The sequence below is a fragment of the Myxine glutinosa genome, chromosome 3 (genome assembly GCF_964187855.1).
Source record: "Myxine glutinosa chromosome 3, kmMyxGlut1.1, whole genome shotgun sequence".
NCBI classification, from domain to species: Eukaryota; Metazoa; Chordata; class Myxini; order Myxiniformes; family Myxinidae; genus Myxine; species Myxine glutinosa.
Window position 1 is genome coordinate 71,314,183 of NC_136263.1, and position 23,785 is coordinate 71,337,967.

Sequence of the window (23,785 nt, forward strand, 5' to 3'; positions counted from 1 at the left end):
ACACACCAACACGTACAGATTGATGTAAAAAAATCCCCAAGTCAAAGTTTTAAATCACTTTTGGCAAAAAGAGACAGTTACCATGAAGCCATTGAGATCACAGAAGGAAGCAGAGACTTGGAGATAGGTGCACAAAGTCGACCCATTCTCACATTGCAATACAGATAATCTGACAGACAAGCTACGACAGTCGATAAATCCTTGCTCAAACGTGACATGCTTGAAATTAAATAAATTATGGATAATTAAATAATAGAGGCTAAAGTCAGTACGGCGTGCACAGAAAAACACTTTGAAATGTTCCAAATATACTTCATGTTCTGTGGTACATCTCCATTGCAGTAACAACATCAGTCATGTTCCAGCTAAATTGCAGCAAGCTATCAAAAATTCTGCCTTAGACTAGAAATATTATCACCAGATCGATTAATATTAAACCCAAACAAAAAACCAGCCTTAATGTCAAAGACGACAAATCTTACGATCATCGTGATCGCAACCTTACGGCCAAAGGTTGGTCTCTTGACATATAGGGCAAAAACAAGCTGTTTTAGCCTCAATCTTGTCTTGCAGGAAAGAGGGATGATGGCAAAGTTCAAGCAATAGGCCGTTTCAAAGAGCATCCGTTAAAATTGCAAAATCCATCATTACAATCATCTAACCACAAATAATGTTTTTGTTTTTGCTTTAATACAAGGTTTAGGTTCATGGATGAGTGACCATGCTTATGTGGCTTTATTCTTCCATGACCTGAATTTTACCTGCACAGGTTGCTGGGCAGAAGGGTTGGTGGACGCTTGCTGGCTCCCATCGGCATAAAACTTAGCTGCGCCAATGTCGACCATCTTTGAAGGTACAGCCGAGCGTTTCTTGATTGCTGCTCCTGTGGTCGTGGGGACAGGGCTATGATTGGGGCTGGGGGCCTCATTGTCGGAGTCGTGCTTCTGGGAAACTACACTTTGGCCATCTTCAATTGGGCTGTGATGTGTTTGTCCGGAGCTTCGTCGGGTATAGGGTATGTTGTCCTCGCCATCACTGTGTGCAGAGAATTAAACAATATAGGAGCAAAAATAAACAAGAAAATCCTTGAACATCTTTTTTTCACTCTAAACAGAAACATAACTATTATACGGTGCACCACAAAGCCCAACACATCCAGAACACAAGGACTACCCGCACACTATCGAAAATAGGATGGAAATACCATCTAAAATGAAACATCAATTCTGAGAGATGTACCTGTCATAGAACTCCTTCTTCCTACCAGTATCAAAATCTCCCTTGCTGTTTCTACGTGAACGATCCAGATCATAATCATCCAGGTAGTTGCCTCGAGAATCCGAGTCATGAAGTCCTCCTGGGGATTGGTGAGCCACCAAAACCACACAAACCAAAGCAATGGTAAACCAGCCACATTACGCTTCAACCATCCATTGTGATTCATTGTGTGCGTATGGCATAAGAGTTGATCAAAATGGAAGCCACATTCACAATCTGTTTCAAACACACAAAGCAAACGGTACAATTAATTCACCATTTACTTGGACAATAAACGTGGGTCAAGGATGCATTTACCAAATCGCGCAGTGTCTGATGACACGCCAATATACTTGTCTCGGGTCTTGCGTGCACGTTTTCGCTCCTCACGGACTTTGTCGTCGTCCTGCACCAAATCGATAACTTCGCGCACTTTCTGCCTCACGTTACCGCCCTGGTCTCGCCCGTGCTCGTCTGCAGGTCGAATACAGAGCAGCAAAACACAACCGGCGCTCGAACGTCACACCAGATTCCAGCAGCTTTCCTACACCTACACTATCCTGAGCAGATTGGTGAACAACGATCATTACAGCCACTGGGAACGTGCAAGTCCCAAAAGGAATCAATAATGCATCATAAAAGGCAAAAATGCAAGTCACCAGCAGTTTGCCAGTCTGTAAAAGCTAACCAACGCAATGGAAGTCTTCCAGAGAACGCAGGTCATAGAGGTGTTCCCGTGCGCTGGTTACCACACGCTCGGAGCCGTTCCGCAGGAGGTACGCAAGGAGCAGCAAACTCTGATGTGTTCACACAGTGAAAATCCATAAACACCAGGAAATATGGACAAATGCAACTGGAAAAGCTATGCAATTATAAAAAATATCTGGTGTTAGAGTTGGGGCTAAAAATAAAGAAATACACAATTTATTTGGACAAATGCTCAAACATCAGTTTCACTCAATGGCAACATGGTTTTGATGAAGTGAAGGTAAATGAAACTGGGAGCAGTCGATAGTATTATTCCATGTTTTATGCTACTGTTACTGATCGCGGTTTAGATGGTATGATGGGCCGAGCGGATGGTCCAACCGCGACCGAACAGTTACTCCCCGATTAGAACCCGATTCCACCCGACGTTGACCAGATCGCACCGCGGCTGCTCAATGAGGGAAAAGACTAAAACGACGAATGCAAAGAGGAAAACGAAGGCAAAGAAAGGTTTGGAAATACTACTGAATTTATTGACTATTTACACACATAAGCAAAAAGAAAGCAGTCACGTTTATTTACAAGCACATAAGACGCAGGTGACACAGTGAAAATACTAGCTTATACAGACTTAATTAACCCAGGACAGAACAAACAGAACAAACTCGCGTACACAAGAAGGATGGAATGGCAGGAGGTGGATGGCTGGAGGGAGAGGAAGGTCCAAGGGGGTCCTGCAGCACAACCGGCGCGTTGAGCAGCCGCCGTTCCTTCACGGCTCTGCTCCAAACCGCCGTTCAGGCCCCCAAGCTGCTGTTGTGGCTGCTGTGGACGTCGCGTGCTTTGCCAGGCCTTGTCCGACTCGTCTGGTCCAAACCCTCAACTCTTTCTTGTGCGTTCGTTCGCTCTTTACCACCGACTCCTCACCGCAACCAACGCAACCAACTGACCACCACCACCGACTCCTCACCGCAACCAACGCAACCAACTGACCACCGACTCCACTGACTGACTCCTCACGACTCTCTCTCTTGCTTCTTGTGTGCGCGCCTTTTATAGCGCCTCCGGCGATTAAGCCGCCGGCCTTTTGGACACGCCCATCGGGTTTTGGACACAATTGGACACGCCATTGTTTTCAGGTTGTCCGTCCGTCTGTCCATCATACGTTTTCGTTACCATGATAACTTGAGAACGGCTGAAGGGATCTTAGTGAAACTTGGTGCAGGTATGTATAATGAGGTAAAGATGAACTGATTAGATTTTGGGGTCATGAGGTCAAAGGATAAAGGTCAGAGGTCCTGTTAGGTAAAAATCCTGTTACCGCGATAACTTGTGAACCAGAGATGTGATTCTGACCAAATCTGGTACAATTATGTACAATGATGTAAAGATTAACTGATTAGATTTAGGGGTCAAGAGGTCAAAGGTCAAAGTCTGTAATACGTCTATAACTTGAGAACGGCTGAAGTGATCTAATTCCAACTTGGTACAGGTATGTGCAGGGTGTTTAAAAAAGACTGATACAATTTTAAACGTTTCTTTACAAAAAACAGAAACCTCAGGAACATAAACCAAACATTTATTGAAAGCTTATGACATGGTATTTTCTATCACTGATTGCTATTGCAGTAATTCACTGCTAGATTTAGTGAGAGCCAAGGTTTTAAATTGGAATTTACACAAAATCCTTGTAATTGATGTTCTCGATGTGACCTTAGGCCCTTTCAGTGATCTCCTCAGGTGGTTCTGCTCCCCCCCCCCCCCCCCCCCCCCCAGAAAATGCTGTTGTGGTTGTTGATGGCTTCATCACTGAAGTGGAAATGGGCTTCATCACTGAACAACATCAGGTTGATCCAGTTTGGGTACCGCTCCATCCAGTCACTGTGCCAATTGCGCATATCAAGTCTCCTTCGCATGTCATCTTGACTCGGTTTATGCCTAATACAGATGATGTATGGGAAAAGCTTCAGTTCCTTAGTGAGGATACGCCAGACTGATGCTGGTTTGATGCCCAGTTCCTGGGAGCGCTGGCAGTGGGACTTCTTGGGAATGACAATCCACTGCAGAATCCCGCATGGGGTCGATGTTGGCTTGGCTCTTGGTTACTGATGCTGGCCTGCCACTATTGCCCTTGCTCTGGTTGTGAACTGTACCTTTGTGCTCAAAATGTTTTACAATACGTTGAACGGCACAATTTGTGGGTCCATCACATGTTCTGAGGGGGTTTCCCGGCAGAACCTCCGGCGGGTGTCGGCATATCATTTAGTCTCATACCACAGAGCCACCACTTTTGTCTTCTGCTCCACTGACAATGGCATAGTTGAGCTACGGAGATAGAAATCCCAGGGAACAAATACCACTATAACACCACGAGACCCTGAAAAGGAAAACGGTATATGTAAAAAAATATATATAAAGAAATGGCAGTAAGTCAAAGTTGCATCAATCTTTTTGAAACACCCTGTTTAATGATGTAAAGATTAACTGCTTCGATTTTGGGGTCAAAGGTCAAAGTCTGCAATAGGTCTATAACTTGAGAATGGCTGAAGTGATCCAATTCAAACTTGGTACAGGTATGTATAATGATGAAAAGATCAACTGATTATAATTTGGGGCCAAGAGGTCAAAGGCCAAAGGTCAGAGGTCATGTCAGGTAAAAATGTGATTACTTGAGAACAGCTGAATGGATTTAAATAGAACTTGGTACAAATATTATAATGAGGTAATAATGTGGGCGGAAGCATATCTGGTCAATGTCATGACGTCGAGAGAGTCGTTCTAGTTTATAAACCTAATGAGTATTTAAACGAAAGAGTGGCAATTTTAAAATGGTAAACCATAATTGTTATGTTTTTTTTTTTTGTTTGTTTTTGCATACTGAATCGAGGCTCGTGAAAGAGCTAACATTTACTTCACAAACAAATCAACCAGACAAACAAAATATATAAAAAGAGGGAGCGGAAAACAAGATGGGGAGAGAAGGGGAAGCACACAAACACAACATTTGAGAGCAGGGAGATGTGTGGAAGGGAGAGGGCTTGGGGGGAGGAGGCATGGGAAGGGGGGGAGGGAGAAGTATAAAACACAAGGACACCAAGGACTTCCAAGACAGAAGTTGGTATTTCAAAAAAGTGGAATTGGGGTAAAATTAGTGGGGGTAGAAAAGATCAAGGTTTTGGATGGGGGAAGATAAGAGATGGTGGTGAACAGCTGTTTTAAAGACCTGGAGGGTGGAGTGGGATTGAAGAGAGTGAGGGAGTTTGTTCCAGAGGCGGGAGAAAAGAGGAATGAAGGAGTGAAGGTGAGCAGAGATTGGAAAGTTCATGGATGTTCATGTTCATGAGTTCATGGAAAGCAGAGTTCATGGATGGAAATCAGATTTACAGAAATACATACACTACCGGTCAAATGTTTTAGAACACCTCAATTTTTCCAGTTTTTATTGTAATTTACGCAGTTGAATGTCTCAATGTACTCTGAAATTAAGCATAGAACAAATAAACAATTGGAGATAAAAAAGAAATCATAGAATCATTTTGTTTAACAAAATTTAATTAAAATTTTTGACTCAGCAAAGTAGCCACCTTTTGCAGATATAACCGCCGAACACATTCGTGGCATACTTTCTGCATTGGAAATCAAATATTGTTCAGGAAGTTCTTCCCAACACTGTTGCAGGAATTCCACAAATGTGTTGCACTTGTAGGTTGCTTTGCTTTCACCCTTCTGTCCAGTTCATCCCAAACCGGCTCGAGGGGGTTTAAGTCTGGAGACTGTGCTGGCCATTCCATTATTTGAAGCCTACCTTCTTGTTATTTTCCTCGAAGGTAGTTTTGACATAGCCTGGAGGTGTGTTTAGGGTCATTATCTTGCTGTAGGATGAACTCCTGACCAACTAGGCGTATACCAGAGGGTATTGCATGGAGCTGCAAAATGCTGGGGTAGCCCTTTTGGTTCAGGGTGCCAGTCACTCTGTGCAAGTCACTGACTCTGGATCCAGGAAAAGAGCCCCAGACCATCACACTTCCTCCTCCATGTTTGACAGTTGGTGTCACACACCGAGGAACCATCCTTTCGCCTACTCGACGGCATACAAAAACCATGCATAATGAACCAAAGATTTCAAATTTTGATTCATCGGTCCATAAGACCTTCTTCCAGACTTCAGTAGTCCACTGGCGGGTGCTTCATGGCCCAGGCAAGCCTCTTTTTCTTATTTTGCCATCTTAGCAATGGCTTTCTTACTGCCACTCGACCTGTCAAACCTGCAGCTCGAAGTCTTCTCTTCACAGTTGAAACTGAGACTCGCTTACTTCGACCAGTGTTAAGCTGTGCTTGAAGCTGTTGTCCTGTGAGCCACCCATCACGCAAGCTGTTGACTCTCAGAAACTTGTTTTCTGATTCTGTTGTGGCTTTGGGTCTGCCAGACCTCTTCCTGTCAGAGTTTCCTCCAGTTTCCAATATACTACTTCCTGCAGTGCAATATTGTCCAAATAATGCTTCAGAGGGTATAATAACAGTCTGCTCCAATACTGCTTTTATACAGACAGGGGGGTTTGTAATCAAGTAATCAGCAGAGGTTGGGCCACCTGTAGGAATTGTTTGCATTAACTTTCAAGGCTTAATTTACTTACATTGCTGCAGAACAGCTGCACGCTGTTAACCCATTACTTGTTCCCTGAAGAAGGCCCTTTTTTTTTTTTACAATATATCTGTGCAATTTATATTATTTTCACATTTTTGCTCACCGAATTTTTTTGTTTTTTACCTCGAGCAGTTTACTGCTTACCTTTGTACCATTTCAGGTTATTCACTGGACATTAAACTGCATAAATTTCAATAAAAACTGGAAAATTGAAGTGTTCTAAAACTTTTGAACGGTAGTGTATAAATACAAGAAATATCCATGGATTCGAAGTGAAGAGTTGTTGTAATTTCCTGTTAAAACAAAAACACACACGCACACAAAGTAAATAAAAATAAAATGAGCAAAAATGCCAAGTTTTAAAAGTGCAAGCCCAGATGGAAATCCAAATGTTGCCCAAAGTTGGGATCCCAAACTTCTGGTTAAATCAATGTGATGCTCGCCACAATCACCATGCTCGACCTTTCAACTATCTTATCCAAGAGGAAAAGGTAATGAATGAGTCGTCATCACAGAAGGTAACACCTTCCTCATCCAAAAAATTGAAGGAATCCAACTACCTCCCAAGTATAGACCAATAACACCTCAGTCAACAACGTACAAACGTCTGGCAGGAATAATCACAGAAATGATGAACCACCACCTAACAATAAGGAGGCCTTGGGCAGAACAGAAGGGATGGAAAAGAGGATGTTATGGACCAATAGACTACCTACTACAAAACAAAGCCATACTCGAAAACTGCAATGCAAGAAGAAGCAAATTATTCACAGTATGGATAGACGACAAAAAAGCTTTCAATAGTGTTCTACATTCATGGATGATAAAATGCATGCAATTGCACATGATCAACCCCCAAATAATCAAGCTGATTGAGAAAGCAATAGAGCTTTAGAATAGCACATTCATATTCCAGCACTCAAAAGTATGAGGGCTGAAGATACAACGCAGGATCTTCCAGGGTGATAGCCTTTCATCACCTCATATTTTTACCAACTCTGGACCCACTGCACAACCTCATTAATGTGAAAAGACATGGATACACCCAAACATCCAATAGAAAGTCCAGAGACAACAAAGGTGACACATCTACTGCACAGGGATTATTTAAAACTTTGCATCAAATGACGAAAAACTGGCAGAGCAACTTAAATTAGTGAAACGGTAATCAGAAAACAACATTCAAATTGAATTTGGCCTGGATAAGTGTGCCAAGTGCACATTCATACAAGGAAGACCACCAAAAACGGATAACATAAAAATCGACCAAAACAAGCATTCTGAGTATTGCGCTGCAATACATGTCCCCTACCGGCAGTCTGTCGTCCGGAAAACTGTTGGGGAAATTACCAAGGGTTATTCACCCACAGATTCTGAATCGTTCCCAATCGCTAATTACCTCAGGACGGGCTCACCTGTGATTCGCACTCGGGACTTCGATTTATACACCTTGTGGACAGGTCAGCAGAAGCACCATAAATAAGTTGTTGATAAAGAACCTTTCAAGTCGCTAAATAGCAGTAATTTATTATATTTTCCGGTTCACGATCAATGATCGATACATGTGTATATATATATGTTGCTCGGCTTGGCTCCGCCCTTCCCGAAAGCATGCGCTGTGTCGCGCTGTTGACGTTCGCGAGATGAGGCTGAGGGCGCCCGGTGCGGCTTGAGAACTCTAGAATAAACAAGAGATATCCTTTTTTTTTTTAATACTTTCGTTTAATTAACGATATCTGCCAAACCACGTGCCGTATCACAAATTCCAAAAGGACATTATAGTAGACTGACATGCTGAACAGATCTGTGAAGTTTCCCCTCGATTGGATCAAAAATGAGGGAGGGGCTCGGTTTTAAAGGTTCATGCTTAAAAACGTCATAACTCTGAAACCATGTGACGCATGGCATCATGGGTATGCGATTCTGCCTGCAAAGTTTGGCCTCGATCTGTTCAGCCGTTGCAGAGAAAAAGGGGTTTTCGTGTTTTCACGAAAAACAATATGGCGGCCGTACCACGTGACCTGTGACGTCATAATTACCATTAAAATAGTCTACAGACCAAGTCCCTCCTATGGTGAAAATTTGATCTCAATCGGTCCTATTATTGCAGAGAAATTGGTTTTAAAGGAAATTAAAAATTAAAATGGCACTGAGTTAAGGATCATCAGAATTATCAAAGTTCAAAGTGCCATAACTTTGTCAAAAATGAATGAAACGTCGTGAAGTTCGAACTTGATCTGTAACGTATCATGAAGAAACCATGTGCCAAGTTTGAAATCATTAGCATTAAGCGTTTCGAAAAAAAGTCCGGAAAACTGTTCTTTGCGTGACGGACTGACGGACGGAGGGCCGGCGTGCAAACCTATAGTCCCCTCCGGTGTACACCGGTAGGGGACTAATAAAACAAAGAATATCTGTGAAAACGAGGTTGATCCTGAAAACATACCTTTCTGCAAGTGTTACCCGTTACCTCCCCAAACTCCGGTTAAGGTGCCCCTCAGTCTCGAAAGGGAACGCGGCAGAAAGATCTATTATTTTGAGTGTTCCAAGCCATGGTAAAACACACCAATACAATTGTGTAGAACAAAGTAAGTAATTATTGTATTAGGAAAACTCACACAATAATAACACTCTTAATGAAGGTACCATGAAAATATCACTTTCATCTCATGAACGATACCACATGATTGGACCATCATTCCACAATACTCTCAAATCAATAAACTCATGATACGCCAAACGTGAGTGGAAGGTGACAATCCCGAAGTCCGTGCATGAATCCCCACGCTGCGCGAAGGTCGAAATCATGCGGAACAGCAAGACCAACAGGCAGGTAACGGTCGGCGGCTGTGGACGAGGAGTTCCGAAGTGAGAGGTAGGGAAGATGGTGGCACGGGGTAACGATCCCCCAAAACGTGAGTGCAATCCACACACCCCACCGTCCACCAACGATTAAGCCGATATGGAAACCAACGGCGATCAACACGATAAGGTCAATGTGGGAATCCCAACGACAAAACAAGATGCACCAGGCAGACGGCCTACTCAAAATATGGCGGATCTGCCTGTAATGGAGGAGCATGCTTTTCCACCAACAATAGTTCATGCTTGGTACAAAACCTGAGATGCAGGTTGAATTGCAATTGCAGAATGGGACGACGTCGAGGGCAATCCCTTTCAGGGGAAGCCTCAATTCCCTCGCAACCAATATCGAAGAAGTCAGCTCGCAGCCTCGATGCGACTGACGGCTGTCTCCTTCCCCTGCCGATTTTACTTCTCTTCTTCCTCCTCTTCCGGTTTCTTTGCCGAGTTTTTCTTTTTCCTCCACAAACATTTATTTTTACCTTTTACTAAAGTAATCTCCATTACACAGAGAAATCTTAACAACAATATTACCTGAAACTAAAAAATCCTAAAAGTATATAATAACAAGGGCGGAAGTGACGAATCCGTAACACAAGGAACAAAATCATAGCCATAAACTAATTACCAGTAGCAGTATTCCAGCACAAGGTGCGGAATAATAAAATGGCCACAAACAGAAATGAACAAACGATATCAAAACAAAGAAACATCTCACCATCCACAAAATGCTCCCCAAAAACTAGAGCATCCCGAGAATGTACCTGCTGATACGAGGAGTCAGCGGCCTGATGGAACTCAATCAAGTGCACAGCATGACAACAGTAGGATTGACTGAATACGTGAAAAGTTCAACAGACTACCAAAACCAAATTGTACGCAAAAACAAAGACGGTACACCAGAGAGAAGGTATAGCAAACCCACCTAGCAAAAACTTTCCAAAGACAGGTGCATATAGATGATATCGCACATTAAACCAACACGGCAACAAATACAGCCCCAGATTGAAAAAAAAAAAAAAAAGACAAAAGAATATTATGAAGCGAAACATCATTAAATATACACTGACAACTGGAAGATGACAAAAGAGCAGGGAGGTATAAAAAAAAGAAGGTTGGACAGATTGGCCATAGACGAAGAAGGGTCTTTGGAATGGCTAAGAAGAGGTCAGCTCACCTGTGATGGAGAATTAATGAATCATAAACGAGAGCCAGATATGACGTGCCCATCGGGATTCAGAAGCACCAAAACCAGATAAGGTGGCTCATTATACCTCTTTCATTGAACAGAGGAAACACCACGTGCTTTCTCTCAAGTAATTTTCCAAGTATTTTCGGCTTTTTTTCAAAGCTTTATGAGCCCTTTTAGGTAACAAACCCTGTCACACATGCACGATAGCAGTTCACATGTCCAGAATATCGCTATTTCTATGTGTTTCTGCACATGGGCCCCGGACATTCTGGGGTGGATTACGCCATTACAAAAGTCCCATATTACACAGTGTTTTGTGTAGAAGCAGCTACATCTTGTGCAAGATTGGCCGAAAAGAATACAATACACATTTCATACCCAATTGTGGATGCAATAAAGCTCCCTTCACAGAACTTGCAGGGACGTTTACCATTGTTGTCACTACTTAATGATTGCAGGCATATCACTGCTTAATGATATAATTTTTTTTCTTGGTTCTCTCACTCAATTCTCAGTTCTTGAAACTCGAGTTGAGCTTACTTTGAAATGACACAAAACAATAAGATGGAGCAGCATTTAACAATGCAAGGCCTCACTGGGGGCATGCAAATTACAGTAGATCTGAGAACCAGTGCAAACTCACTGACTGGCACAGCAATGTTACTATAGCTTCTCCTGTCCCTTTGGGAACCGGCGAGGCCAAGAAGAAAAAAAAGTGCAAGAGCACAAAGTTATAAAAGTAAAAACAAGTTGAAAGAAATTATGACTGGCAGAAGGAAAATGTATTGCTAGTATTGAAAGACCTAATAATTTATATACAACTTACACAAAGAAACCAATTATCGTTTTTTGGTATAACATGCAGTCATTCATATGTGCGATAAAGTGTGGACAAAACAAAGAAAAAAAGGTATTAAACAAAAGAAAAACATTGACAGAGACTTGTAGAAATAATACTGCATGACAGTACTTGTGCAAGAAGTTTAAAAAGTGCAAATTACATTGGTCTGTAAACAAAGAACGAAGAAATGTAAAGGTCAAAGTGTTGGGTGACTTGGCAATGAGAGAGGGACGCCTTATTCGAGTTTCTAAAGCAAGGTGAAGGTGTTTGCTGTGCATTCTTTTGGTGAAATCTATGTCCGTCTTGAGATTCCGACACACAGATCAGCATGGAAGCGCTGGTGAATTATTGAACGTAGAATGATTATCACACGAGGGATTTGGGCTTATGCATGCATTGTGTGGACATAACGGTTTAATAAGCATACCGCATAATGGAGTACTTTGTTCGGATGCAGAAATCGCGGTGGGACCATGGAAGGGGGTCATTGAAATATGCTAATGGGGGCGCAGGCACAGAGAGAAGTGGGTACGGGTGGCTGCAACAAGTCGGTGTTTATTTAATGCTTTGGGTAAGTTCTGCAGCAAGACATAAATAATAATGTGGATTGTAAGGACAAAGGAGCAAATTTGTACGCGTCGCCAACTCTGGACGGCATGCAGGTGGGATGCCCTGGAGGGAAAAAGGGTGACAAGTGTGACCACGCAAATAAACACAAAAGTATGTGCATTGAGGGGATGGACTGGCATTTCGCGGCCACCGGCACGCAGGGTTGTGGTCAGTGGTAGCAGCCCAATGAAGGGTTGGACAGACGGAGGGGGAAAAGGCACAGAGCACTGACAGTGGTTGGGGAAGCATCGGGGAATACCTTGTATGCTCGCCTCCAGTTTCCTTTGCTTTCACGCAGCATGCGCGTCCACATCATATTCATGACATCGGGGAACTGCTCGTAAGTGAACGTAGCTCTGCAAGAAATGCCAATAGAGCTGGCTTATTCTTGAAAACATTCTTGTCAAATACACATCAAGAACTTTCGCAAAAAAAAAAAAAAAAACTAAAGTGGCAAAGTGTATCAAATTTCACGTGGAAAAAAAAGAGTTTATTAAAGTTCAAGATTCATATAGTAAATGCTTAAATAGCGGCAAATATCTCATGCCAATCTTCAATTATTAAATTCATGACAGCAAAGAAAAAAAAAATAACCCTCAAGTGACACTACAAGCCTTCACCAAGGAGTAATGCACAGAGAATTGTATGGACAATGCATCATGGAGTTTGCCGGTGAATGTCCATTCATTTGGATGGAAATGAAGACAGCCAAATGGATTGTTGAGCTGGGCCTCGAGTTAGCTATCCACGGCCAATGGAATCGCCTCGCTTATTTAATTCCAAAATGTATCAAATACCTTCATCTATGCATTATTGCTGAAGTCATCAATTTCAGAGACAGTGCTGTCAGATGAGCAAAAACAATATCTCGTGGATAAAGTGGGGCGGGAGAGGAAGGAATGAGGGCGGGGTGGAGGGTACAAACAAAATGATGAAGTTCCATAAAGCAATAAAAAGGAAAAAAGTTACTGATTTTGGTGTGCGTATACATAATTGGTGGAAACTCAGAGGTTAACCACAGTTTCTGTTTTCTCGGCAATAGCAAAGTAAACGTGGCACAGACGACTGCCTTCAACTTTTTGGCAGAAATGCTTCGGGACAGATATAGTTGGGAGTTGCAAGAACCCCCTGGAGAGTAGCAATTTCTGCATTCCAACACGCATTCCTCCTCACCAATAGCAACAAGTCTGTGAAAAAGCTATAAAAATAAATATATATATCTACAGATACATATTACATGTAAAGATATTTTAAAAAACAAAGCTTCATTTGCAAGCAATATTAGTGAAAATGGGGAAATATGCATTTATAGACCAATTAAAAAAGAAGAGCAGCAAAGGTGAAACCTTTTTTTTTTTTTTTTGTACAACCAGCTATACGGCAAAGGGTTGGGGAAAACCGAGTGCAGTGGGACAACCTTCTCGTCGTTATTCTTGACCGATGACATCACCTGCTAATGTGTTGCGCTTGATATCATTGGCCAAGAAAAGGTGCGAGAGGGGATGTTCCCAGGCACGCAAGTTTGTTTCTCCATTCCTTATTGCGTGGGAAAGCTCTTCACATCCGTGGATGGAGGAATTAATTTATTGACAGCCCCTCAAACTATTCCAAGAGTGGGCTGCATGTTTGTAGCGGGGAGGTAGAAGCATAAATTTTCCATTCTGAAGAATTCTGCAAGGTTTCCAAACAAACCAAAACTAGTACGTTTGCAATTGAAGTGACCAAAAGACAGAAAGGATCGAGCAAAGTTAAACAGTGTAATGAAAACCTCACCCCCTTAAAATTGAATAGAGAACATCGCTGACCCAAGGTTTGAATTGAATAAAGACCCAGTGATTTATAAATTTTCTGCACTCAAACCTTGACCCACCCCATTGTCAACATATGTTACTGTAGATAGAGGTGATGCAGAAGAGAGCGTAGCATTTAAACAATATTAATTTGACTGTTTGAGATGGACCTGGCTATGTGCTGTGTTACGGATTCGTCACTTCCGTTGTTGTGGTTTTCATCCACTGTAAACATTTTTGATTCCATGTACTATTATTGTTGTCGTTTAAGGGAAATAGATATTACTATTTTCAAAAGATTAAAAAAGTTAACGTTTTAAATGAAACCGGAACCGAACGACGATGAAGAGGAAGAGGAGAAGGAGGAGGAGAAGAAGGCGGAGCGAGTGAGTTCGACAAGAAAGCATAGTTGCTTTGCGGTCTGGAGCGAACGTTGGCGAGCAAGAGTCACGAGTGAACTTTGGGTTTCCCAGGAAAGAGATTCCTGCAACAGAGTTGTTATCGCTGTGACAGATCATCCTGCGTGTCAGGTTTTGCGGTGGATTCCGAGGAGAATCATCGTCGGGCCGTTACGCCTTGAGAACGGGCCGTCGGCCATTTTGACTCGCGCGCTTTGCGCATCGCGCAAGGTCTTTGCTTCGCTTCAGCCGTTTTCACCACATTCAGACGTTCATCTGGTGTGTGTGTGTGCAACGTGGCTTTTGAAGGTTAATTTGCGGGTCGCCGACTGTGAGCCGTGAAACGTCCATACCCGAGGGTGTGATTTCCCCGTCGCCTGGAGGGCACCTATGGATTTCCCAGTCGCCTGGAGGGCGCCTTTGCGCATCTTTGGCCGCGTGACTGTGACTGTCATCCGAACGGGATTCTGGTCTCGATTGGACATTGTTCTGACGATCGCTGGAGCGGATCGACTTTGGCTTGAAGCCGGAATCGACTTTGGCCTGAAGCCGGAATCAACTTTGGCTTGAAGCCGTGATTAGAGACATTGGGAATCTTCTTCTTTTCGCTCACTTGGAGCACAGTGAGTTATGTTGTACGAACCTGATGATACCATCATAGGATATATATTGATTGTACTTTTGATTACTATTATTGTTGTACTGTTATTCTTGTGTGATCTTAATACAATATTTGTTTGTTGGTAACAATTGGTGTGGCTTCACCATTGATCTTTGACATAGAGAATAACACATCTTTCTGCCGTGACTCCTCTCGGGGCTCGGAGGTACACCGTGACCAGGGGGTTTGGGGAGGAGCACGTAACAGCTGCCAAAATTGAGAAAGTTCACATTTATTTTGTATTTTAAAAATATGAAAAAGAAAACCTGCAAATGCATCACTACACTTGGCCAGGCCATGAGTGTTATAAGGTGCAGCCGTAATTATGAGAGTGACATCACAAGGCTGGGAGTGCCCTCAAAAATAGTGATGACTCACCCGACATGAGAATGCCTGGAGAGTACAGCGAGTCATACAAGTTTCAATTAAATTTTTTAAGAGGCCATCTCCTTGCTAAGTATTTGTAAGGTTGTGGAGCATATAGAAACTGAAGAGAAGAGGAAACAGGAAGAAAAGGGAAATGATGATTGGATCGGGGGGTTGGGGAGAAAATATTGAGGGAAGAGGGTAAGTTCATGAGATTTTTACACACACACGATGTAAAATAGGCCGACAGGTTGGCTTTGAGGTATGCACCCTCACCTCTAAGGTGTCTAGCCTTGGTTGGAATCCCGACCTAGGTATAATCTGTCACCCCGTTGTTTCACAGGCAAGCTGTTTAATCAATGTGTGAGTAGTCCCTCGGATGGACGTTAAACTGGACGTCCCGTCTCCCGACATTAGTTGGTGAACATTAAACATGGACGTGAAGTGAAGCAAGCAATCGCCGGCACCATGGACAAATTACGAACCCCTGCTGGGAAGGCAATGGTAAACCATCCAGTATAACACTTGCCAAGAGACTGCTTCGGCAGTCCTGGATTGGCCTTCGGGCAGAACACACGACTATGATTACTATGTAACCTATGAATACCATGTAACCTATGAATACCATGTAACCTATGAATACCATGTAACCTATGAATACCATGTAACCTATGAATACCATGTAACCTATGAATACCATGTAACCTATGAATACCATGTAACCTATGAATACCATGTAACCTATGAATACTGTTACGGATCCTGGATTTAGAGGAGTTACTATTCATGTCATTGCTTATTAATGTTTATTCTCTTAAAGGTTGTTGTGGTTAAAGGGTTAGAGAGGCTCCGGATAACAGGAGACCGGAAACCGGAAACGGGATAGTGAACCGGAAGAAGAAAAAAGACACGAGGTCCGGGAGAAGCGGCGGTCTTCCTCTTCCTCGCCCAGCTCCGACGCGAGCGGTGTCGATATTGAGCAGCGTGGGGGACGCTGCGTTTGAAAGCCCGTCTGGCGAAAGGAGTTACCTGCGCGGGGTAATTACCGATTACACGTCAAGTTGCCGTGGGTTCGTGCACGGAACCAAGCGTCCGGCACAGTTCGCCTCGACGTCTACAAGGACGCGTACGGGTCGCACCTTGGGCCTCGCGCGCTTTGCCAGCCGCGCTTTGATTTTGACCGCTTGACTGGGCAAGGAGGAGGGCGCTGCAGCAGTTGTTCCCGGTACGTGACGTGCACGTTGGAGCACGTCAGCCAGGGGTCCGTTCAACCGCCCGTGTGCGGAGAAGTCGACCTTCACCTTGGCCAGGAGGGGCCCAGAGACATTGTGAGGGACAGTGACCATTGAGGGGTCGTGAGTGGGGAAAGGGGGGACATACATGAGATGGCCATCTTAGTAATATTGGTGATTGATTATTGATGGTTGTTGATTGATTGGGGAATATATTATTGATGAATCCGGATCCTTGGTGTGGGGTTTCTTATTGACTTGAATTGTTGTGTCTTTCATATTGATTGCGTTACGAAAGCGTATAAATCATAGATCTTTCTGGCGGAGTTCCTCTCACGGTCCGGGGGTCACCGAGACCAGGTAGTCACCGGGAGGACCATGTAACAATACCATGTAACCTATGAATACCATGTAACCTATGAATACCATGTAACCTATGAATATGTAACCTATGAATACCATGTAACCTATGAATACCATGTAACCTATGAATACCATGTAACCTATGAATAACATGTAACCTATGAATACTATGTAACCTATGAAATATATACTATTAGAGCCTGACGATGGCTTAGCGGTTCGGGTGCCGGCTTGGGATCCGAGGATCCTGGGTTCGAATCCCGGTCAATCACTGAAATAACGCCAGTGGGGTTGACTCAGCCTGCAATCCTTCCGAGGTCGGCAAATTGAGTACCAGCTCACTGGTAATTCCGTGTTTATTGCAAAAGGCGACTAACAGGGTTGGTGGCAGGAAGGGCATCCGGGCATAAAACATTGCTTCAAAAAGGGGACCATGGTGTTCGGAAAAAGGCCAACCCCTGCTCTGCCGGGAAAAAATGGCCTCTAAAGGTGGTTCTATGAATACTATGTAACGTATACCTAGAACAATAACAAAAGAATAGGTGTGAGAGATGTAGAGAAAGTTAGACATGACAGAAATTAGAGTAGAGGGTGTGGTTGGAATAGAGAAAGATTGGGGGAGAGGGAAGGGGTGTTTGCGAGGGGTGGGAAGGCAGAAAAGCTGGGGCTGTACCATGTCTGAAATGAGGAATAAAGAGCAATATTCGATTACCAGTGAAAATAGTCTTGCGTTTCACCCTCATTCAACATTGGCAAAAGTCTTTTTCTTTAACACGAAATGCATTGTTATTTTGCCTTCCTTCTCTTAAGGGAGTGAAAATTGTGGACAGATGTAGCACCTGGTATGTTTGAGGATCACCTTTTTAACAATGAATGTTTGGGTGCTGGATTGGTGAGTAAAAGGAGCAATGACTCACCGTGCAATCTCTCCCATGATCTGCCCAGATGGACCCCAGGGGTCATCGTTTGTTGCCTCACGCACTTTGCTCTCCATCTCCGTGTAGTTCATTACAATGTTCGTCCTGTGGACAGACAGGAAAATTTTACCTTGTGCTCAAAATCGTACAATGGATACTATTTTTGGAAATCAAAGTCTCCTATCCCACTAGTTCTCAAAACAAAAACAACTGCTTTTAGGAAATTATTTGGAGACAGAAACTTGAGTGATGCCAGAAAAGCATGACACCGATTTGAGACGAACCACGATAACCTGCCCCCAATTGCAAACTTTGACCAATTTAATTGCCATCGAGTCCAGATAAAGTGGATTTGTTTGGTGCATCAATGGCCCGACACCACAACATGCCCTGGGGCACCAACGGGCATTTGGCAAACGGGCGAGACAGCCGCAGGGCCACATGTAACCTTTCCACAACAAGGGGCACCTCGATTTACCCCAGGGCCCATATTGGATGACAAAATAAAGTTGAACGACGACTTGATGGGCTTGGCTTGACATGGGCCACCATGTGTCGGCATGGGCATCAAGCGTGGATACATCCCGTCCGACATGGCCCCGGGCGGAGAGCGACGGGTGCTGACAACCGGCGTGACGGGGCCACCACGGCAAGGGAGCCTGCCGTTCAGCTGTGACCAGCACTAGCACGTGCCCATCGATTTCATGTCACACGCTACGCCACCAAATAGGGAAGCTGGAACCTACAAGACCCTCTTCGGCTGCCCGAGCAGCACTGCCCCAGGGTATGAAAATGAAAATAAAGTAATGATAATAAAAATACCTTACACTATTTTGGCAATCCAAGTCTCCTATCCCACTAGATCTCAAAACAAAAATAACTGCTTTTGGGAAATTATTTGAAAGAGAAAATTTAGTGATGACAGAAAATTCCAGCTAGAAAAATAAAGAAAATATGAATTATAGGGGCAGGTGTGTAATGGTAAAGAAAAGGAGTCGAATTTTTGTGCGCTAGAAATACCACCGCAAGGCAAGAAAGGCTGAATATGAAAATCCTGATAGAAAAAGTTTATCCAAACAAATGATAGAAAAAGGATGAACAGCACCTTAGGAGATTTACAATAATTGTATGAAACCCCTCCCACCCCCAAAGACCAATACTAAACCTGTGTTACATGCTAGTGTCAACAATAATTGCCTCATTGTTTTTGCCTCAGAATGATTGTCATGTCTAATTTAATTGCCTCAGAATAAAGATAATAAAAATATACAAACAGCATTGTTGAATAAAAATGTATTACAAGATAAATTAGTCATTGCTCCAGTGAGATAATTTTAAAAAGCAATTGTTTGAGATGAGGGGAAGAAAAAATAAAAATAAAATAAAAGGGTCTCAAATAAAATAGGTGGTGGAGAGAGCGCTGAAGAAGCAGATGGGTGAATGCTCGCACATCGAGACTGGGCAGGGGACGGAGCAGTGGAGGACGGGCGGCCCCAGAGCTGCAGGGGCAGGTAGGCCCACGGAGCTGCAGGGGGCTGGCGGGCCCCTTAGCGGTGGGGGCAGGTGGGCCCTGGAGCGGTGGGGGGCAGGTGGGCCCTGGAGCGGTGGGGGGCAGGTGGGCTCTGGAGCGGTGGGGAGCAGGTGGGCTCTGGAGCAGGCATGCACAGTGGTATGCACACGAGTGGGAAAAGAAATTACCAACTCCCCCGCCCCTCCCAAGCACACGCATCCCCAGTAAATGTTCCACCCATTTAAATTTTAATTCACCCCTCTCTCCTTCATCTCCTCCAGCCCCCCCTCACTTTTTTTCATGTTTTCCTCTCTTCCCTTTCCATGCTACATGCAAAATATATACACAATGAAACCTCAACATCTCGATACACGTGTTCCAATGACATGCATGATAAATATGTGCTCTGTTTTCTTTTTCTTCTTCAATTGCCTCTCAATAATATCAAGCACCTAGGAGTGTTTTCCACTATGGCAGCAGGTGGCTCAAAATGTGTTACCCTGTGAACAATCATCTAATTTACAATGAAAACAGTTTTCTGCTCTGCTGAACTGATGCTTCCACTTGTTTTGATCTTCATCAATACATATATTATTTGGGCAATTGCTGATACAAGGTATATGCACACAACATGAACCTTATAATCAAGTATTCGAGTCCGACCAACATCTCACCATTACGATTGTACTTCAACGATCAAGGAAGTATGAATAAGTTCCAACGAGGAACCAAACTCAATTACACGTTTCCTAATTACAAAACTCCATCCATAAATCAATGCATCCATTATTTTCAGAGAGTACAGTTACAAGTAGTTTAAATGCACCGATAACAAAGACAAACTACTGTACATTGGATAAGTATTGTGAATAGAGTTCAACTTTGTTCTTGCACACAGAACTCCTGCGATATTTTATTGGGGTATTCATGGGGGCAATGGCTGGTCTGCGATAAAAGGCAGACAATCGGTCAACTAAGCAACAAGGTTTGTAGCAGAGCTATGTTTGACGTACAACAGATTCACAAGCAAATGAAGACCTTCAGTAGTCGTTGACATGCACAAAAATTCCCAAAAAGTGACATAAGATAAAAGCAAATATTAGAACGAGCATATTTCTAAACATTAGGAATAAAAGGCAATAAACAAATAAGATGGAAACCCCTGGTGTTGGGCTAGCGGCTAGGGTGCCGGCTTAGGATCCTAGGATCCTGGGTTCGAATCCCGGTCGATCGCTGAATTAACGCCAGGGGGTTTGACTCAGCCTGTCATCCTTCCGAAGTCGGCTAATTGAGTACCAGTTCACTGGCAATTCCCTGTTTGTCGTTAAAGGCGGCAAAAAGGGTTGGCGTCAGGAAGGGCATCCGGTCGTAAAACATTGCTTCAAAAAGGGGACCAAAAAACAACAACCACGGTTCCCGAAAAAGGCCAACCCCCGCCTTGCGGGGAAAAATGGCCTCTAAAGGTGGTTATATATTTTTAAACAAATAAGGAAAAAAATCCCAGAAGATTTAAACAAATACTGTGGTCAAAAGGGAGATCAGATACACTCAAATTAAAACACTGTCGAGTTTGTTTTAAGCTGAAACTGCGGGTTACGTTTGTATCACAGGTGTATCTAATTATAGTTTAACAAAACAAAGCAAAATATACAAGAAAAATTAAAAACAAAATTTAAAAAAAGCAAACTAGAACGGCACTCAGTAGAGAGCATGCCTCCGCCTGGTGAACAGTTAACGTTTTGTATCCCACCGATAGGCCAGATCTGGATTCGGACCTGAACCAAAATCTAATCGGCTTGTTTTTGTCACCTAACCAACTCATCCAACAAGTTTCGTCACAACATGTGCACAACGTTTTGAAATATAGTGCGAAAGATCGTTTCGCCCATATCTCTCAATGGTGAAAAATCACTAAAAATATTTTTATAGTATCCAGATCTGGATCTTCACCAAAATCGAATCATTTTGTCCTTGTCACACACCCAACAACCTGTCCACCAAAAGTCCAAATCCATCCACAACTGTTTGAGAAATCCAGCTCACAGCCAAACAAGCAAACAATATTACATCATTATACATTCTTTTACCAACTTTGATTTTTACCAATCTTGGAGACGGCGTGAAGCTGGAAGGTGTGAAAACATTTTGCTACCTCGGAGACATGCTGAATGGAGAAGGTGGATCAGACTCGGCAACGGTTGCTCGAGTGAGATGTGCATGGAAGAAGTTTCGGGAACTGAGTGGCGTGCTGATGAGGAGGGGTGTCGTTGAAGCTGAAGGGAAAGGTGTATGCTGCATGTGTGAGAAGTGTTATGATTTATGGGAGCGAGACATGGGTAATGAACGTAGAGCAGCAACGAGGGCTGGAAAGGGTGGAAATACGAATGGTTCGATGGATGTGCGGAGTATCGTTGAGAGAGAGGAAGACAAATGATGAATTGCGAAAGATGATGGGAATAGAGCCTGTGATTGATGCTGTGAAGAGGAACAGGTTGAGATGGTTTGGTCATGTGTTGAGGAAGGATGAAAGTGACTGGTTGAGAAGAGTGATGGAAATGAATGTAGAAGGAAGTAGACGGGGAAGACCGAGAAAGACTTGGCTAAAGATGGTGGAAGAAGAAATGCGGGCATGGGGGTTAACAAGGAGAGATGCAGAAAATATGGCAAGATGGAGAAGATTGTCATGGGGACCGCAAGGCTAACCCCCTCTCTCGCAGGGAAAATGGCCTTAAAATGCATGTTGTTGTGTGTGTGTGTGTGTGTGTACCAACTTTGATTTAAATCCCTTCAGCTTTTTAATTTTTTTTGGTGTGCAAGATCCATGCTCGTGTAAGAGCTAACAATCACAAAAAAACAACAAACAAAACCGGACACACAAAACATACAATAAAGGGAGTGGGAGACGAAGGGGAGAGAGAGGGAAGCACACAAGTACAACAGTGGAGAACAGGGACATCGGCAGATCTGTGGGAGGGAGAGGGCTTGGGGGGGAGGAGGCATGGGAAAGGGGGTATTGTGAATGGGTGGCGGGCCCCAGAGTGGTGGGGTGGGAGAGGTGTGGGAGAGGTATAAAACACATGGACACTGCTAGGACTTCCAGGAAAGAAGTTGGTATTTCAAAATAAGACTGTTCTCAAGTACCACAATTTTTACCTGACATGACCTGTAATTTTTGACACCAAAATATAATCACTTAATCTTTGCATCATTATACATACTTGTACCAAGTTTGACTTGGATCCCTTCAGCCATTCTTAAGTTATCGCGGAAATGGAAACTGATCACGGATGGACAACCTGAAAACATAATGCCTCGAGAGACTGTCAGTGGAGGATAAAAAAAAAAGCAAACAAAGCATAGCAAACAACCAAACAGAAAAAAAATAAACAAAAAACACGAGGTTGCATTCCAAGGCATTTACACCAAGGACGGTCAGTTTTTATTTAATATGGGATCTCCACTGCCTCATGTGAAGAGCGTTTCCTTACCAAAGACATGAGGTGAGAAGTACATAATGGATTCACGCAGCCCTTTCCCCCACACCGCAACTCCCAACAATTTGTACTGTAAGTCGATAGACACGAAAAGGAAAATAAAATAGACAAAATACCAAGTTAGCAAAACAATTATTTGAAATTTTATTTCCTTTGTAATGAACGTTTCTATCCAGTGTGTGGAGCTGTGACGACACTGTGCTCAGCATAGGGTCCAAATGAGACAATGGTGCATTTCGGCCTTAAAATCGTTACAACCCTCTTCAACGTCACAAAAGGCAACTTTAAAATGCTGTTAACACCATCATTAAAATCAACATTGTTGTTAGTGCAACATTTCGGTTTCGCTCAGGTTTCGTCGGATTTACTTTTTAACTGTTTGTTAGGACAGACAAGAGTAATAAAATAAAAACCACACATGTAATTCCCAAACGCCAGGTTGAAGCCCCCATTACACCTGCACTCCGAGGCTTTGCAATCGAATTAATAAATCGACAACGATGCGTGTTTCACATGTCGCTAAGAACCAGTTGTCCTCAAGGGACACAAGTTAAGGGTGTGAATGAGACACTGGTTAATGAGTACATTTAGTCAATCAAACCCTCTCCTCCATTTGTGGGGACCCCTTGGTATACCTTATTTACAACCATGCTGTGAAAGCAACAAGGAAACAATGCCTAGATGGCCTGGCAAAGCAATACGGACTTGTACACAGCACCAAACACCAATGCAACAAGCCAAATCCCCCTTCCTACTTTTTAAAGGCAGATTCTGATCGGCGAATAATAATTATGGGATCTATTGTACACCTGTCTTTGAAAAATTGAAGCTTCAAGTTGAAACCACACGATGAAAACGGTACTCCGGCCACACGCATTACAACAAAATATAGCGATTCAAAATGCCAAACTTCGTTAAGTTGTCAAAGTACCAACTAAAC

General features: G+C 43.2%; 1 protein-coding gene across 4 annotated transcripts in view; it reads right to left on the reverse strand.

Moving 5' to 3' along the window:
• Positions 1–23,785, reverse strand: part of LOC137423449 (clathrin interactor 1) — an 87,249-nt gene that overhangs the window by 22,829 nt on the left and 40,635 nt on the right. For 3 of the 4 annotated variants that reach the window (XR_010983710.2, XR_010983709.2, XM_068110639.2), the window contains exons 2-7: positions 17,842–17,946; positions 12,374–12,470; positions 1,946–2,054; positions 1,576–1,731; positions 1,240–1,357; positions 762–1,035 (exon numbers count right to left, since the gene is read on the reverse strand). Coding sequence is in view for 2 of the 4 variants with exons in the window: in XM_068110639.2 (XP_067966740.1) it covers positions 762–1,035; positions 1,240–1,357; positions 1,576–1,731; positions 1,946–2,054; positions 12,374–12,470; positions 17,842–17,946 (859 nt within the window). In the remaining 2 variants the exon portion in view is untranslated. Of the gene's footprint in view, positions 1–761; positions 1,036–1,239; positions 1,358–1,575; positions 1,732–1,945; positions 2,055–12,373; positions 12,471–17,841; positions 17,947–22,839; positions 22,916–23,785 lie in introns of all 4 variants that reach the window. The other variant, XM_068110640.2, reaches the window with a different exon arrangement.